The 16,389-nt window shown below is 48.2% G+C and overlaps 1 protein-coding gene across 3 annotated transcripts; it reads right to left on the reverse strand.

The window, feature by feature from the left end:
* Positions 1 to 6,753: 6,753 nt before the first annotated feature.
* psmb4 (proteasome 20S subunit beta 4) lies at positions 6,754 to 12,473 on the reverse strand. Of its 3 annotated transcripts, none has more exons than XR_013937447.1 (8): positions 12,334 to 12,453; positions 11,281 to 11,487; positions 9,487 to 9,633; positions 8,908 to 8,989; positions 8,079 to 8,195; positions 7,708 to 7,796; positions 6,969 to 7,050; positions 6,754 to 6,922 (listed from the first exon to the last, which is right to left on the reverse strand). XR_013937447.1 is itself a non-coding variant. In XM_080530970.1 (7 exons), exons 1-7 carry the CDS (start codon positions 12,450 to 12,452, stop codon positions 7,038 to 7,040), a joined length of 774 nt encoding a protein of 257 aa, XP_080387096.1. In that variant the 5' UTR covers positions 12,453 to 12,473; the 3' UTR covers positions 6,754 to 7,037. The 3 variants fall into 3 exon arrangements, 1 of the variants encoding a protein (XP_080387096.1); XR_013937448.1 differs by having other exon boundaries at positions 6,842 to 6,863; positions 6,964 to 7,050; XM_080530970.1 differs by having other exon boundaries at positions 6,754 to 7,050; positions 12,334 to 12,473.
* Between the last annotated feature and the right edge of the window lie 3,916 nt (positions 12,474 to 16,389).

Here is a 16,389-nt window from a genome sequence, read left to right on the forward strand (position 1 = left end):
CTGTAACGGCGTCCCGCTGGCGGCCCAGCGGTTCAAGACAAGCCCGGTGCTGATCCACACCTGGACGCTGCAGCAGGTGCGTGCCCAAGATGGCCGCCGGGACCGCTCTGCTTATATCGCTCTGCTTTATAGCGCAGAACACTGTTGCTACTTGCACAGCACTCTATGTTCAGCACTTTATGTCCCTTATGTCCTGTGTCTTTTATTGTTACTATTCGGTTGTTAAGTCTGACGTCAAACATGACGTTTAGCAATTTCCGGGTCCAAACCAGAAATTCCCTGCACCAGAGTACCAGTGTACTAAAGCACCAGAGTACCAGTGTACTAAAGCACCAGAGTACCAGTGTACTAAAGCACCAGAGTACCAGAGTACTAAAGCACCAGAGTACCAGTGTACTAAAGCACCAGAGTACCAGTGTACTACAGCACCAGAGTACCAGTGTACTAAAGCACCAGAGTACCAGTGTACTACAGCACCAGAGTACCAGTGTACTAAAGTACCAGAGTACCAGTGTACTAAAGCACCAGAGTACCAAAGCACCAGAGTACCAGTGTACTAAAGCACCAGCTTTCCCGTTTTCCCCATATTTGTCAGCGTCTTTGAGCCTCGGAAAAGCGCTGTACAAATATAATTAATTATTATTATTACTGAGGCATTTCGAAGAGAGCGCCTCAGCCAACTTTGGACCTGGAAACATGTCACGACTTAACAACCGAATTGTCTCTTTCTTTTTCTGGCACAGTGTTGAGTGTCTAGTCCCATTTCATTTCACTGCATGTTTAACTTTGTATGTCTGTGCATGTGACAACAAATAAAGTACCCTCGAACCCCCCCTTGAACCCCCAGGACCGGCTGCGCTTCGGCCAGCCCTGGCGCTGGTCCACGGACCGCATCGCCGAGTGGGTCCTGGTGCAGCGGGAGCAGCAGCTGCCCGTCAACGAGGAGAACCTGCTGCAGACGGCCACGGAGGCGCTGGACGAGGAGGCGCGGGAGATGGGGGAGTTCTACGCCTGGGCGGTGGAGTTCATGCTGCGCCACAACCTGGGCCTGCAGACCACCTGCGCCTATCGCCGCCCGCTGCCCCGCAACGTCTACGAGAGCACGCGCATCTTCACACGCTTCATCGCCAAGCAGGTGACTCAGAATAATCAGGGTTCCCAACGGCGGGTCCTTGAAATCCATGAAAGTTTGTGAATTTGAGAAAAAGAAATCAAGGTCTTTGAAAATAGACATGGGTCATTGAAAGTGCTTGAATTCCCCCCCTCTCTCTCTCTCTCTCTCTCCAAAAAAAAAGAAGGTAGAAGGTAATAAAACAACTTAACTTGACTAGTTACTAAGGTTAATTAGTTAGCTAGATTTTAAACCGACATAACGCCGTTAGATTTGAAAACCCTTCGTGGTCATTCCTGTTATATACATTCTCATCTAGATCTGTCTCAAACCATGCCGTGTTGGGCCCTTGAATTTGAAGGAATTGAGTCTTGAAAGTCCTTGAAAGGTGCTTGAATCTGATGTTTCAGAAGGTGCGGGAACCCTGTAGTTAACTACTCGTGAGATGGTGAGGTCCGTTAGAGCACTTGTGTTTATTAATTCCACCATATCTATCCTGACTCCCGTTCCTTGGTCTCGCGGGAACAGCCCACGTCCGGTACGCAGCTTATATCTGTTGGGATGTTACAAGGCTGAATCTTCTTGTTGTTTCCTCTCAGTTGATGTTGAATGTTGAACAGAAGGAGATTGATCACATCAAACAGCTTGAAGCCTTTTTTATTAATAATATTACTTGGAGATCCAGTCTAGAGTTTGCAAGGTCCAAAGAATCACAATATCTTAAAAAAAATAAATAATAATAATATTTATACTACTGTCTCCACCCACTGAGGTCATCCTGACTTCTGGCTCACAGACGTGTTGACAGGAAAACACAGAGAATAGTAAGTGAGACACAAAGTTATTGCCAACTGCCCACAGGCAGGGAGAAGCTCACAAACAATATACGGTAATCAGTTTACGGGACACAGATTGTACTCATTGTTCAAAACATGTTGTTCTCAGACCTCTATTGACCCCAACGAAAACGTATTTTCCTCTCCTCCCTCCCTCCCTCCCTCTCCTCCTCTCCCTTCCTCCCTCTCCTCCCTCCCTCTCCTCCCTCCCTCCTCCCTCCCTCCCTCCCTCCCTCCCTCCCTCTCCTCCTCTCCCTCCCTCTCCTCCTCTCCCTTCCTCCCTCTCCTCCCTCCCTCTCCCCTCCCCCTCTCCTCCCTCCCTCTCCCCTCCCTCCCTCCACTCCCTCCCTCCACTCCCTCCTTCCTCCCTCCCTCCCTCTCCCCTCCCCTCCCTCTCCCCTCCCTCCCTCCACTCCCTCCCTCCACTCCCTCCTTCCTCCCTCCCTCCTCCCTCTCCCCTCCACTCCCTCCTCCCTCCCTCCTCCCTTCCCTCTCCTCCCCTCCCTCCCTCCTCCCCTCCCTCAGGTCCGGGAGCAGGCGTTCTGGCCGGCGTCCATCGGCGCCGTAGACGAGCTCTCTCTGTTCGTGGACCCGCTCCTCCTCGCCTCCTCCAACCCCTCCGCCCTGCAGCTGTCCGGCACCGGGCGTCCCACGGTGGAGGTGATGCTGACGGGCCTGGCCGACGGCACCCTCCTCCCCATCATGGTGTTCTTCAAAGGCGCCCCGCCTCCGCCTCCTCAACTCCGCCGCAAGTCCGACTCCTCCTTGTTCCTGGAGGCGCGGCCCGAGGGCTTCACTGACGACCAGCGTCTGCAGCTGTGGCAGTCTAAGGTCAGGGTCCCTCCCTCCCTCCCTCCCTCTCCTCCCTCCCTCCCTCCCTCTCCTCCCTCTCCTCCCTCCCTCCCTCCCTCCCCTCCCTCCCTCCCTCTCCTCCCTCCCTCTCCTCCCTCTCCTCCCTCCCTCCCTCCCTACCTCCCTCTCCTCCCTCCCTCCCTCTCCTCCCTCCCTCCCTACCTCTCCTCCCTCCCTCCCTCTCCTCCCTCCCTCCCTCTCCTCCCTCCCTCCCTCCCTACCTCCCTCTCCTCCCTCCCTCCCTCTCCTCCCTCCCTACCTCCCTCCCTCCCTACCTCTCCTCCCTCTCCTCCCTACCTCCCTCCCTCCCCTCCCTCCCTCTCCTCCCTCCCTCTCCTCCCTCTCCTCCCTCCCTCCCTCTCCTCCCTCCCCTCCCTCCCTCTCCTCCCTCCCTCTCCTCCCTCCCTACCTCTCCTCCTCTCCCTTCCTCCCTCCCTCCCTCTCCTCCCTCTCCTCCCTCCCTCTCCTCCCTCCCTCCCTCTCCTCCCTCCCTCCCTCTCCTCCCTCCCTACCTCCCTCTCCTCCCTCCCTCCCTCTCCTCCCTCCCTCCCTCTCCTCCCTCCCTCCCTCCCTCCCTCCCTCTCCTCCCTCCCTCCCTCTCCTCCCTCCCTCCCTCTCCTCCCTCCCTCCCTCTCCTCCCTCCCTCTCCTACCTCCCTACCTCCCTCCCTCCCAGGGGATCCGCCGTGTCTTGAAAAGTATTAAAAGTTGCTGAATCAATTTTGGGAAAAATCAAGACCCTTAATAAGTATTAAAAAGTCTTATCACGATTTTATGAGGTCTTGAATTTCGGTAGTATTTTTCTGAATTTAGACTCTGTCCAAAGAGTTTGAGTCCTCATTTTTTTTTTGTAAAAGTTTGTTTAGTGAATTTATTAGTTTTATTAAAAAACAAAGATGAACCGGAAATTCTGTTGATAGTATGACAGTGGTCTAGTCTATTGCAAACTAAAACTGTTAAGTTAAAGGTGTCACTGATGTAAACGGTTACAGCTCGAAGTGGCGTGAGGTCTGGAAAAATATTGACAAGGTCTTTAAAAAGTCTTAGAAAGGTATTGAAATTAACCTGTCACTTTCAAATTTGAAATAAGATGTGACAGTTGGTGGTGTTCTGGTGTTAATGAAGGTGTGTGTGGCAGGGTTCCCACGGGTCCTTGAAAGTTTGTGAATTTGAGAAAAAGAAATCAAGGTCTTAAACGTTTTTGAAAATAGACATGGGTCATTGAAAGTGCTTGAATTTCTCTCTCTCTCTCTCTCTCTCTCTCTCTCTCTCTCTCTCTAAAAAAATATATATATTCAAAAATGTTTTAACCTCAAGATTCCTGTATTACACCCTGAAGGTCTGGCAGAAGCACGTGGACCCGCGGGCGGGGGGGCGGGGCCTGCTGGTGATGGACACGCACCGCGGCCACCTGGCCAACGACTTCCTGGCGGCCCTGAACAGCGCCAACACCGTCCCCGCCGTCATCCCCATCGGCTGCTCCTGCCGCCTGCAGCCGCTCGAGGTCTGCGTGGCGCCGGTGCTGCGGGAGTTCGTCCAGGCCCGGTGGAACCTGCTGCTGGCCCGGAGGAAGGATGGAGCGGTCCTCGACCCGGGGAGGCTGGTGCTCCACCTGGTGGACTGGCTGGGGAAGCTGGTGAGGCGACTGGCCGAGAGGCCCAACATCCTGCAGTCGTCCTTCAACATGGTCTGCATGTCGCCTAACGAGGAGGAGGGGAAGGAGGGGCCGGCGGGGATCATACAGGCGCTGACCAAGGCCCTGGTCGGCCTGGACGAGGGGGAGGAGGAGGTTGAGGGGGAGGGGATGGTGTCTGATTCTGCGTCAGAGTACGCTACGTCCCCCCCTCCGCCTCCTCCTCAGCTGTCCTCCCCGCGGGCGGCGCTGAAGCAGGTGTTTGAGAAGGACAGTGACCTGGAGTCGTTCCTGGGGTTCGACGACTCGGAGATCGGGGAGTTCCTGCGCACGCGGCCGTCGCCTAGCCAGTAGACAGACAGACGCCTCGGCCTCTCAGACAGAAACGTGGACAGGCCGTGATGTCACAGACCAGAACGTTCTATCTGTCTAATGTCCCTCCTCTCAGAGGAGTTTATAGAGTTCAAACAACAAAGGGTTGACAGATTCATGGTCACATTTACTTTACTTTGGTTTTGTACGTATCATGGCCACGTTCGTAATTGAGCTCTGAGAGTGAGCGTGAGTGAGAGAGAGCGTGAGAGAGTGAGTGAGAGAGTGAGAGTGAGAGAGAGTGAGTGAGAGAGTGAGAGAGAGAGAGTGCGTGAGTGAGAGAGAGCGTGAGTGAGAGAGAGTGAGTGAGAGTGAGAGAGAGAGAGAGTGAGCGTCCACGTGACTGGAACCAAATTACTTGATCCATTATGACGTTGAACCCAGTGTGCGCTCCAGTGAATTTACGAACGCGGCCCAAGACTTGTGTTAGACTGGACTCTACCACTACCAGACAGGCGGTCTGCCTGCTGCCTGTTGCATTTTTTATCGCCTTTTTGTTTTGTAAATATTTGTGTAGTTTCGTCTGAATCATTATCGCCCATGATCACATTTTGTTTTACGTTTAGTAAGAAATAAAGAGACACTGCTGCTGTACTGAAGTTCCCTTGTTGCAACGTTGTTTTGTTCTGAGTGAGGCTACGAGTCCCACTCATATGTTTCATTGTATTGGACAGACACAGTGAAGACAGACAGGAAAGTAAGGAGAAGAAGGGAGAGAGAGAGGGCGTGTCAGCAGGGCATGGGCCGGATTCTAACCCATGCCGACATGGGCTTGTGTGCACTGTAGACCGCGGTGCTGGACCACCCCAGGCCATGGTGCTAGACCACTGGACCACCCCAGGCCATGGTGCTAGACCACTGGACCACCCCAGGCCATGGTGCTAGACCACTGGACCACCCCAGACCATCCTTGTTGCAACGTTTGTTAGAATCCAAACCGTCATCACACCTGTTCTGTTCCACAGGGACGTGGAGAAAATAAATCAGACAAGTAGAAACAAAGGTTGTCATTAATCAAAACCTTAACGACACATTGATTGTGGAACATGGATGGTTATACATTACCTACATGGTATAGTCATGTTCATACTGGTCTTCCGAAGAAAGCTATTGGTCAACTGCAATTAGTCCGCAGCGAGAGTTTTAACCAAAACAAGCAGAAGAGCTCATATAACTCCTATTTTAGAAACTCTACACTGGCTTCCTGTTAAGTTCAGAATAGACTTAAAGATCCTTCTGCTTGTTTATAAAGCTCTCACTGGCACAGCACCAGAATATCTGAAAGACCTTTTGCTAGTATATCAGCCCAATAGAGCTCTCAGGTCTTCTGCTAGCATATCAGCCCAATAGAGCTCTCAGGTCTTCTGCTAGCATATTAGCCCAATAGAGCTCTCAGGTCTTCTGCTAGCATATCAGCCCAATAGAGCTCTCAGGTCTTCTGACGCTGGTTTTCTCTGTGTACCACATGTACAAAAGAAGAGATCTGGTGAGGCTGCATTCTCATTTTATGCTCCAGATTGTGTCTCACTGCCAGTTTACATTAGGGATGCAACCTCAGCACATATGTTCAAGTCAAGACTAAAAACCCATCTTTTTAATATTGCCTTTAAATGACTAAATAATTCAAAGATGATTATATAATGATTGGAGCACTTTGAGCTGCAATGTTTGCAGGAAAAGCGCTATACAAATAAAAGTTGTTATTATTATTAGGGATGCAACCACAGCAAATATGTTCAAGTCAAGACTAAAAACGTTTTCTACAAACTTTTTAATATTGCCTTTAAATTACTAAATAATTATGATTTTATAATGATTGGAGCACTTTGAGCTGCAATGTTTGTAGGAAAAACGCTATACAAATAAAGGTTATTATTATTATTATACACATCTACAGGATAGTCATGATGTCACACACATCTACTACTTCAAAGTCCTTATGGCATCAACATAAAGGAAACTGATTCAGGGTTTTATAACATTTATTTGTCGTTTTACAAAAGAACAGAACACATGTGTAAGCTAAGTAGCAGTCTGGTCACAGGGGGGCAGAACGTCAGGGGACAGGAACAGGGCGGGGCGGGACGTCAGGGGACAGGAACAGGGCAGGGCGGGACCGCTCCTCACTCAGAACGTCAGGGGACAGGAACAGGGCGGGGCGGGACAGGAACAGGGCGGGGCGGGACAGGAACAGGGCGGGGCGGGACAGGAACAGGGCGGGGCGGGACCGCTCCTCACTCAAAACCACTGGAACACAAACAACAACAGCTCTTTATTAACCCTGAATACAAGCGCACATGAGAACAACTTACAGGGGCGACACCTGGACTCTGGTCCTGCCGTGGCCACCAGTGGAAATTGAAATTACAACGAGCTTTGTTTACAGAAGCCATTGGACCCCATGTTTACAGAAGCCATTGGACCCCATGTTGACAGCAGCCTTTCTAAACAGTTAGTGGAGGCAATTAGTTTAAACTATAAGAACGATGACTTCATCCTGCATGATGTATTCTGATGGCACATCGTCAGTGTGCACATTTGGCTGCTAGCTCTGGTTCTCTAAAGATGATTCTGGTCGACGTTTCACGGTTCTTATATTCTATAAGGTTATTATATAAGGTTATTATATATTTATGAGGTTATATTCTATAAGGTTATTATATATTTGAGGTTATATTCTATAAGGTTATTATATATAAGGTTATTATATATTTATGAGGTTATATTCTATAAGGTTATTATATCTTTATGAGGTTATATTCTATAAGGTTATTATATCTTTATGAGGTTATATTCTATAAGGTTATATATTCATGAGGTTATATTCTATAAGGTTATTATATATTTATGAGGTTATATTCTATAAGGTTATTACATAGTTAGGACACCTGTCCTGACACCTACCTGACCATGTGGGCGATCTCCCAGTTGGTCTCGGAGGACAGCGGGCCGACGATCTCCACGCCGGCTTCTGTTACTATGGCGATCTCGTGCTGCAGGGAAACAAACAAACAAACGTTTGTCAGTCAAAACGGACAGAGACCCTCGATGCTCCCCCCTCACCCCCGCATCTCTCCTCTTCCACCCTGCCCTCCCCCATCCTCCTCCCCCTCCAGTGAGACTTTAGAATACGAAGAGAAGACTTTCACGTCCAGATGGTGACTGGTAGAACATGCTAGTCTGCTCTAACCTTCATTACAATCCTGTGGAAATAATCATAATAATAATCATAATAATCATAATAATAAGCGGTAGACAGAGGTTACGGTACTGACCCTGTTGTAGCTCCGGGCGTCGCGGTAGTACAGAACCTTGAGGCAGCGGTCGATCAGCGCCCGCGCCTCGTCTTTACTGATCTCCACCTTATTCTCCACCACCTCCCTCATCAGGGGCTGGAGGGAGAGGGGGAGGGAGGGAGGGGGAGGGAGAGGGGGGGAGGGGAGGGAGAGGGGGGGGGGAGAGGGAGAGGGGGGGGGGAGAGGGGGGAGGGAGAGGGGGGGAGGGAGAGGGGGGGGGAGAGGGAGAGAGAGAGAGAACATAAACAAAACAGCAACATCGTACAACAATTACCACCTCAACAGGAACTAGGGTTTAGGCTTTTTTTTGTCCCAGGTAACCCAGAGTTCCCGCCAAAAAATAGCAGCTGTCATTCTAACGCCCCTTCAGATACTCCATCAGTACTAAACAGCCGTTTGGACCCCAGAACCTGCAGGTCCAGACCCAGAGGAAGGAGGCAGACAGAACCTGCAGGTCCAGATCCAGAGGAAGGAGGCAGGCAGACAGACAGACAGACAGACATGCAGACAGACAGACACACACACAGACAGACACACAGACAGACAGAGACAGGCAGACAGACACACAGACAGGCAGACAGACACACAGACAGACAGAGACAGACACACAGACAGACAGACAGACACACAGACAGGCAGACAGAGACAGACAGACACACAGACAGACAGACAGGCAGACAGACACACACAGACAGACACACAGACAGACAGAGACAGGCAGATAGACAGAGACAGACAGACAGAGACAGGCAGACAGACAGAGACAGACAGAGACAGACAGACAGACAGACAGACAGACGTCTCTCACCTGAGCCAGGTACGCTCCGAACCCCGTGGCCACCGTGGGAGCCTCGTAGGCCACGCCCAGCTTGTCCACGTAGCCCAGGAAGCTAGGAGAGGACGACAGGAAACAGTCACACTCTCTGCCCTTAGCAACACTACACCCTGCCCTTAGCAACACTACACGCTGCCCTTAGCAACACTACACGCTGCCCTTAGCAACAGTACAGAGGGGGGTTGTGGGATAGCTCACTACAGCCAACATAGGGACCTAGCAGGGGAGGCTGGCAGAGGCAGACAGGCTCGCTGTGATGCGTGGAATGGAATGAGGAACTTAAAACGTTTAATTTTATCACTCGCTTCTGAGCCCGAGTGTGCTCATCACGTTTGTTTACCAACATGATATTTATCTACAGACAGACAGGAAAATAGACAGACAGATACGATAGATAGACACATAGATAGATAGATAGGTAGATAGAGATACAGTAGGTAGATAGACAAACAGACAGACAGAGAGGTAGGTAGGTAGGTAGATAGATAGAGATACAGTAGGTAGATAGACAAACAGGTAGATACGGTAGACAGACAGACGTCAGAGCCTCACCTCTCTCCGTTGTAGAAGCCTCCGATGACGACGGTGTTCCACAGCGGGTTCATCTTGCTGCGGCGGTTGTACATGACGCGGGTCAGCCAGGAGTGGATGGCCTTGGGGCTGTAGCTGTGGCCGTCGCCTAGCAACTCCTCATCGATCCTGGGGGGGAGGAAGGCAGGGGTCAGAGAGGAGGGCAGCAGGGGTCAGTCCTGGGGCCTTTTTATTTAACCTTCATTTCAGCAGGGCCTCGTAGAGGGAGTCTGTCTTTTACAACGGAGCCCTGCCTACACAGCTTTACAACCATACGTCACACACAATCACAACATCCTAAAACACAATCACCAATAACAATAACACAATCAAATAATAGGGTTGCAAAAGTTTGTGAAACCTTCCGGTAGTTTCCCTACGGGTTTCAACATGTAACATAGTAACCCTACGGGGTTTCAACATGTAACATAGTAACCCTACGGGGTTTATGTAACATAGTAACCCTACGGGGTTTCAACATGTAACATAGTAACCCTACGGGGTTTCAACATGTAACATAGTAACCCTACGGGGTTTCAACATGTAACATAGTAACCCTACGGGGTTTCAACATGTAACATAGTAACCCTACGGGGTTTCAATATGGAGACTTCGGAAATCATCAGAAAGCTTCCTTAACTTACGGGAATTTTGCAACCCTTATTCAAAACATTAAACCGAGCAACCAGCTGGAACGTTCTCAGCTGGCTGTTCCAGCTGTGAGGTGGATTCACCCACGTGGGTGGAGAGACCCTAGATGTAACAGGTTCATCATAACAGGTTCTACAGTAATCTCTCTGTCCAGTCTGACAGCTCAGTCACACAGCCGCCGCCTCAGGTCAGTCGCCCATGACAACAGGAGCTTCCCACGGCTGTCAGAACCGCAGAGTCACTACCCATCTTCCACCGGAGACTGAAGACCTCCATCTCTTCAGGCTACACCTTAACTGTCCCTCCTGAAGACCTCCATCTCTTCAGGCTACTACACCTTAACTGTCCCTCCTAAAGACCTCCATCTCTTCAGGCTACACCTTAACTGTCCCTCCTGAGACATTAGTACCCCTCAGCACTGCGTCTCCTGAGAGACCTGCTTTGCCTATATACGATACCTCCTAAGACTTCTACTGCCCCCATTGTACTGTCTCTCCAGTGTCTACCATAACGAATAAAAATAAAATCGTTTTTTGTTTTTTTTACGACGACTGCCAATGAGCTAGATTACTCTTCCTGCTAGAACTGGTGGATTGATGATTCACTTGCTCCAATGTATTGATTGTAAGTCACTTTGGAATAAGGCGTCTGCTAAATGCCAAACATGTCAATGTAAATGCAGCTCAGCCGCCAGAGGAGCTATGCTCTGGTCCACCAGAGGGACTTAGATAGATACAGGGGTGCAAATTGGTGATGGCCCAAAAAGGTGACCCATTTTATAGCGCTAGCACTAATGGTGTTAAATAGATAGCGCTAGCACTAACGGTGGTCTAACAATGATGCGTGTGTAAGTAGCGGCAGCCCTGACCTTAACACCTGCAGAATTACTTCGAAAACTGTTTACTGTGACTGTGTTCTCTATGCTGTCTGGAATTGTACCTAGCTGCCTGAAGCTAAACGTTATTTCAACAGCAGCAGAGTTCAGCAGACAGGGAGATTAGTTAGCTTGTGCATCATGTGACTTGGATGAGACTTGGATGAGACTTTGAGATAAAAACAGCTAATTTAGCAGAAAGGTGACAAGTTTGCACCCCTGTAGATAGATAGATGTAAAGTTCTGCTTACACCATCTGCTCGATGATCTGCTTCATGTACTGGTAGTCTGCGTAGTCCCCCGAGGCGCCCAGGATGGTGCTGTCGTTCACCTTCATCAGGCGCGACACGTTACGGAACCGCGCCAGCGACCCGTAGGACCCCAGCATGTCGGCCGCGATGATGACGCCGCCCGTGAACTTGCAGCCCAGCACCGACGTGCCCGTCACCATGGGGTTGCTGCAGGAGGGGGGGGGGGGATTATTATTATTGTTTTTATTACTTTTTGTAAAATGTTTGTAGGCCTGTAATTGTTTTTATTAGCTTATTATCTCTGTCTAATCCATGTTCATTGCAGTGTGTACTTGTGTTCGGTGTAATGACAGAGAAACTGAATTTAAAGTGTTGGGGGGGAAAAGAGATGCGAGATCTCAAGGTGTTACAATTTAAAATGTTTTTCCTAGAAGCATTTTCATCAAATAATGAAATATTCCTCCCTCCTAGTCCTATATTATGTCGAACATGACTTATTAACACCTCCATGAGAGCAGAACTGGCGTGACTTGTCAGAACAAGGTTCATGTCTTTGTTGTCAGAGGAGATGACAGATAGTTCATCCAACACAGATGAGATGATGATGATGATGATGATGATGATGTCGCTAGTTAAGCTTCATCAAGGTTGCGTTCGTAAATCCGCTCTGGCAATCTGATCAGCACTCATGGAACGCCTCTCGTCCAATCAAATTACTTGGTCGCATTATGACGTTGAACCCAGTGTGCGCTCCGGCGCTCTGAGAGCGGATTTACGAACGCACCCTGGGTTAGCTAGTAGCTAGTTAACAAACCGGCGGGAGAGATGTGAGGTCGGAACACAAACACTGGAGTACAATTAACACATTGACACATTAACACATGGATCATGTTAGATGACACAGTAACACACACAGTTCTATCAGCTAGCTGCTAGCCTAGCCTAGCCACCATGATGATGCAGCACAGCGCGGACACCGGAAGTCTCTGGTCATTGTTTATATGTTTGTTTCCTAAGTTTCCTCCTTCCAGAGGTCGTGAAGCAGCGACTCACAGCGTGTGTTTGACGGGTCCACATCCCGGGGTGGTCGCGGTGTTCCCGGGGAAAGAGTAGAACTGCCCGGGCTTGGGTCCGTTCTCCCAGAAGCTCAGCTTCAACCCGCTTGGATCCATGTTGAAAATTACTGGCGGAAGTGACGACACTGCTCGTTCCTGTGGAATTGTGGGAAGGAGGAGGCGGCGGTTTGTGTCGTCAGGAGGATCACGTGATGTAGAAACGGTTCACCGTGTTAATGTTGTGCATGTTTGAAGACTTTAGGTGATTAAACCATCTGGGATTAAAGACAGCTACTAGAGATAGACTGTGTCGTCATTTATCTCTGTTTCCCACAAAACAATATATATATATATTTCTCCAGCCTGGATTTGACTTGAACGTTTTATTTACAACGCTGATCCGTTTGTAAAGTGTTAAAATACTTAATACTTATAATCAGAGTGAAATGAGGACAGTTTGGATGTGTCTTCTAGTTTCGAAATATGAAATATCTATGATAGGCCCCGCCCCCTAAAGGGAAGAAAATCTTCCCATATGTGTCATCCAATCAGGTCTCTGTCACTAGGCAGATCTCCTCAGACGATTCATCAGCTCAGTTACTGGGCAGACCAGCGAAACGCCTCCTATCACAATAATCCTTATCGAGAAAATAAAACGGCTCAGCCAATAGGATTAAAGTTGCACTCGGTATCCGAGCAGAACTAGAACAGTTCACCAATTGGAATTGACGTTTACTTTGTAGTCAGGCAGACATGACACAGTTGTCCAATCACAAAAAAAAAAATCTGAAAGGGGATTTTTCGCTTCTATCTTTGGCTCAGGTACTTTCTTTTTCTTTTATAAAATAAATTCTCAAATGTTTTTATCATGTTTATCACAGAGTGACGTGTGCAATTTACATTTTTTACTGCGGAATTGTTTTAAAAGTTTTAATCCTGTCACAGTTCGTGTTTTAGCGACACGGTGTTCCACTGCCTGGCTAATGTGAGCTCGAGCTAGCGGGCTAAGCGCGCCTCGCGAGGGTCGTTCAGGTTTAAACAACAACATTCTGAGACTCTGCGCGTGTAACGAGGCTCTGCTCTGTGTTGCTATGCTACCGTTAGCTCGCTGTGTGTGACACGTCTGCAGGCTGATTCTCTCTGAACTGACAGCTAAACCCTGTGGCTAGCTAGCTTAGCTCGAGCGTGTTGTGTTCGATTTAGCGCCCAAACAAGCGGGAAGTGTGCTGCTTTTGTAAGCGCGTGACCGTAGTGTGAAAGTGTCACAAACAGAGGTGACATATACAAAGTGAACACGGACAGTATAATGTCCCTGTCACGACTGGTTCTGTCTCAGATAACCTGAAAACAGCCTCTCGCTGGTTATTGAACGGAGCCTTACGGACTTGGTGTTGGAATAAGACCCAACATGGCTAGCTCCATAACCGTGGCTGCGTTCGTTGGAAAAAAAACTCGCTCCGAGAGCGCCGGGGCGCACACTGGGTCCGACGTCATAAAGGGACCGAGCGATTCGATTGGACGAGAGGCATTCCGCGAGTGCTGATCAGATCCCCGGAGCGAGTTTACGAACGCACCCGGGCTGTCATCTGCTCTCTGCGCCAACAGCGCATAGCTGCTTAGTGTTTTATTATTAAGCTGTTAACAAACACGAAGAACTCAAAGTTGTCATTCCCCTTTTTGCTCAATTTGCAACATGTAGTTGGATATGTAAGGACACATAGGACCTGAGAGGTTTTAGTCGTGTTTTAGCCTATTTATTATCTCCAGGACTCGTAGTGGGGTTGTCCCACAAACATGGCTTCCTTCAGCTTTGACTGTTTAATACCTAATGTTTAATTTAATACCTCTATTAAACTACAGGTGTGATAGTACCTCTATTAAACTACAGGTGTGATAGTACCTCTATTAAACTACAGGTGTGATAGTACCTCTATTAAACTACAGGTGTGATAGTACCTCTATTAAACTACAGGTGTGATAGTACCTCTATTAAACTACAGGTGTGATAGTACCTCTATTAAACTACAGGTGTGATAGTACTACTATTAAACAGCTTGGTGTTGTGATAGCACCACTGTTAAACCTGACCTTGACTGTGTTGACAGTACACATGGTATTCATTTAGCCAAAGATCATATTTGTTACAGACAACAGGGGCTAACAAGGTTTACTTGTTTCCGTTGCAACTTATCATTTTATCATCATTGCCCGCATTTAAATGTGTTCGTGTGACCCGGGGCACACTCGACACGTCATAGATTAGAAAAGGTAAACAGCCATATGTTATATACCTCAATAACAACAAGCTATTGTAGGTCAGTAGGTCAGTAGGTTGCATGGATGTAGGCTCCACACCATAAGAGCTTGGCAGTGTGTAGTCATGGCGACTGGCAGGTGTGTAGTCATGGTGACTGGCAGGTGTGTAGTCATGGTGACTGTGTGTCCGTCGTTAGAGCTCAGTGTTCTAGAACCTTGCATTCAAATTCAAATTACTGTTAATTAAACCGTTTGTCATAAGGAGGCAAGGTTGTTTGTATAGCACATCTCATACAACAGGGGCAACTCAAAGTGCTTAAAGTTTACATACAGCATTAAAACAACAACAAGAGGAGAATAGTGAGAAAATAAAAGTTACAAGAGTAGATATATATATATATACTGTATATACACATTTAATAAGATAAGAGATAATGGATAAAAAGACATAGCTAAAAGTGTTATAATAATAATAATACATTAGACTTATATAGTGCTTTTCTAGACACTCAAAGACGCTTTACAAACTGAAAAAAATCGAGTAGTAATAATAAAAAGAAACAAAAAATAAAATAAAGTATAGGGGCCTAATGAAGGTAGTGCTGGGGACACATGGGGAGAGGGTTAACTGGTGATAACGGGGTTATGGTGGGTGACAACGAAACACGATCGGTGTGATGTTCCTGAAAAGTACCTGCAGGACTTCCTGTTCTGTGTTGTCTCTGCATGTCTGGTCAGCGTGGCGCATCAGTCGCTAAGCATCGTTAGCCGTGTGTCAGTGGTGTTGGACAGGACCAGGAGGAACACTTTGACTCTGCAACTAAAACCAAAGTACCCTGTGAGGAGTTTAGATGTTTTTCGCCATTTGTGTTTTATGCCATAACATTCTGTAGGGTATGTGTGATGTGTGTCTGTTGTCTATTGAATGTTACTTCTACTATTCAGCATTTAGCGTTGTGTTGAAGGGGGAACAACTCAACATTGTGTGTTTCAGAATCGTCTAGGGTCCCTGGTGGGTTGGGGAACTTGGTACTTTCTCTACACGTTTCTAACTGTCAGATAACTGTTGTTGCTGGGCAGGTTTACTCCCATGTCTGCCTGTAGGCAAGACCATTAGTAACTTGTGTATTCTTCTTCTGTGATAGTATCCTCGATGGTTCACTTCTTCTGTCGCTTCACGACACATGTATGTGATCTCCCCGCAGTTGCAGTTGCTTAAGTTAGTAAAGCTTCCTGAAGCTATCCTAAAGTCAATCTCTAGACTCCCAGGCTCCGAACTTTTTCCTCTACAGTGTCTTCCTGAAAAGCTGGCCCAACAACCAACCAACCAACCAATCAACAAACACACACTACTTCCTGTTGTGTGTTGGTCTGTCTCTGTGTCTCACCAGCACAGCGGCTCAGCTGAGAAGCCTCGTCAACACTGTGGCCTGTTGAGACTAGGAACAAGTAACCCTAGTCGTCTATCTGTACAGTATAGTACAGTGGATAGTGTACATAGCCTTTATTTATGTAAACCAGCTCCTTCCCTTCTTGTGTTTTTTTTAAAAGTTTTTTTTTGTTCTTTCCTAACACCAGGGGAGCCACCCCTCCTAAATTTCGTTGTTTGGTACCTGTACTATAGCAATGACAATAAAGACCATTCATTCATTCATTCAAGTTAGGAACAACTTAGTTAACTGAAACTAAAATGTGACGTTTGTCGTTGTTGACGTTGGTTCTGTTGGTTCTGTTTGGTTCTGTTGGTTCTCCAGAGGCGGTCCAGGGAGCGGTTGTCTCACCGCCGCGCGACCCAACC

The sequence above is a fragment of the Nansenia antarctica genome (genome assembly GCF_963989245.1).
Source record: "Nansenia antarctica genome assembly, chromosome: 5".
Taxonomy (NCBI): domain Eukaryota; kingdom Metazoa; phylum Chordata; class Actinopteri; order Argentiniformes; family Microstomatidae; genus Nansenia; species Nansenia antarctica.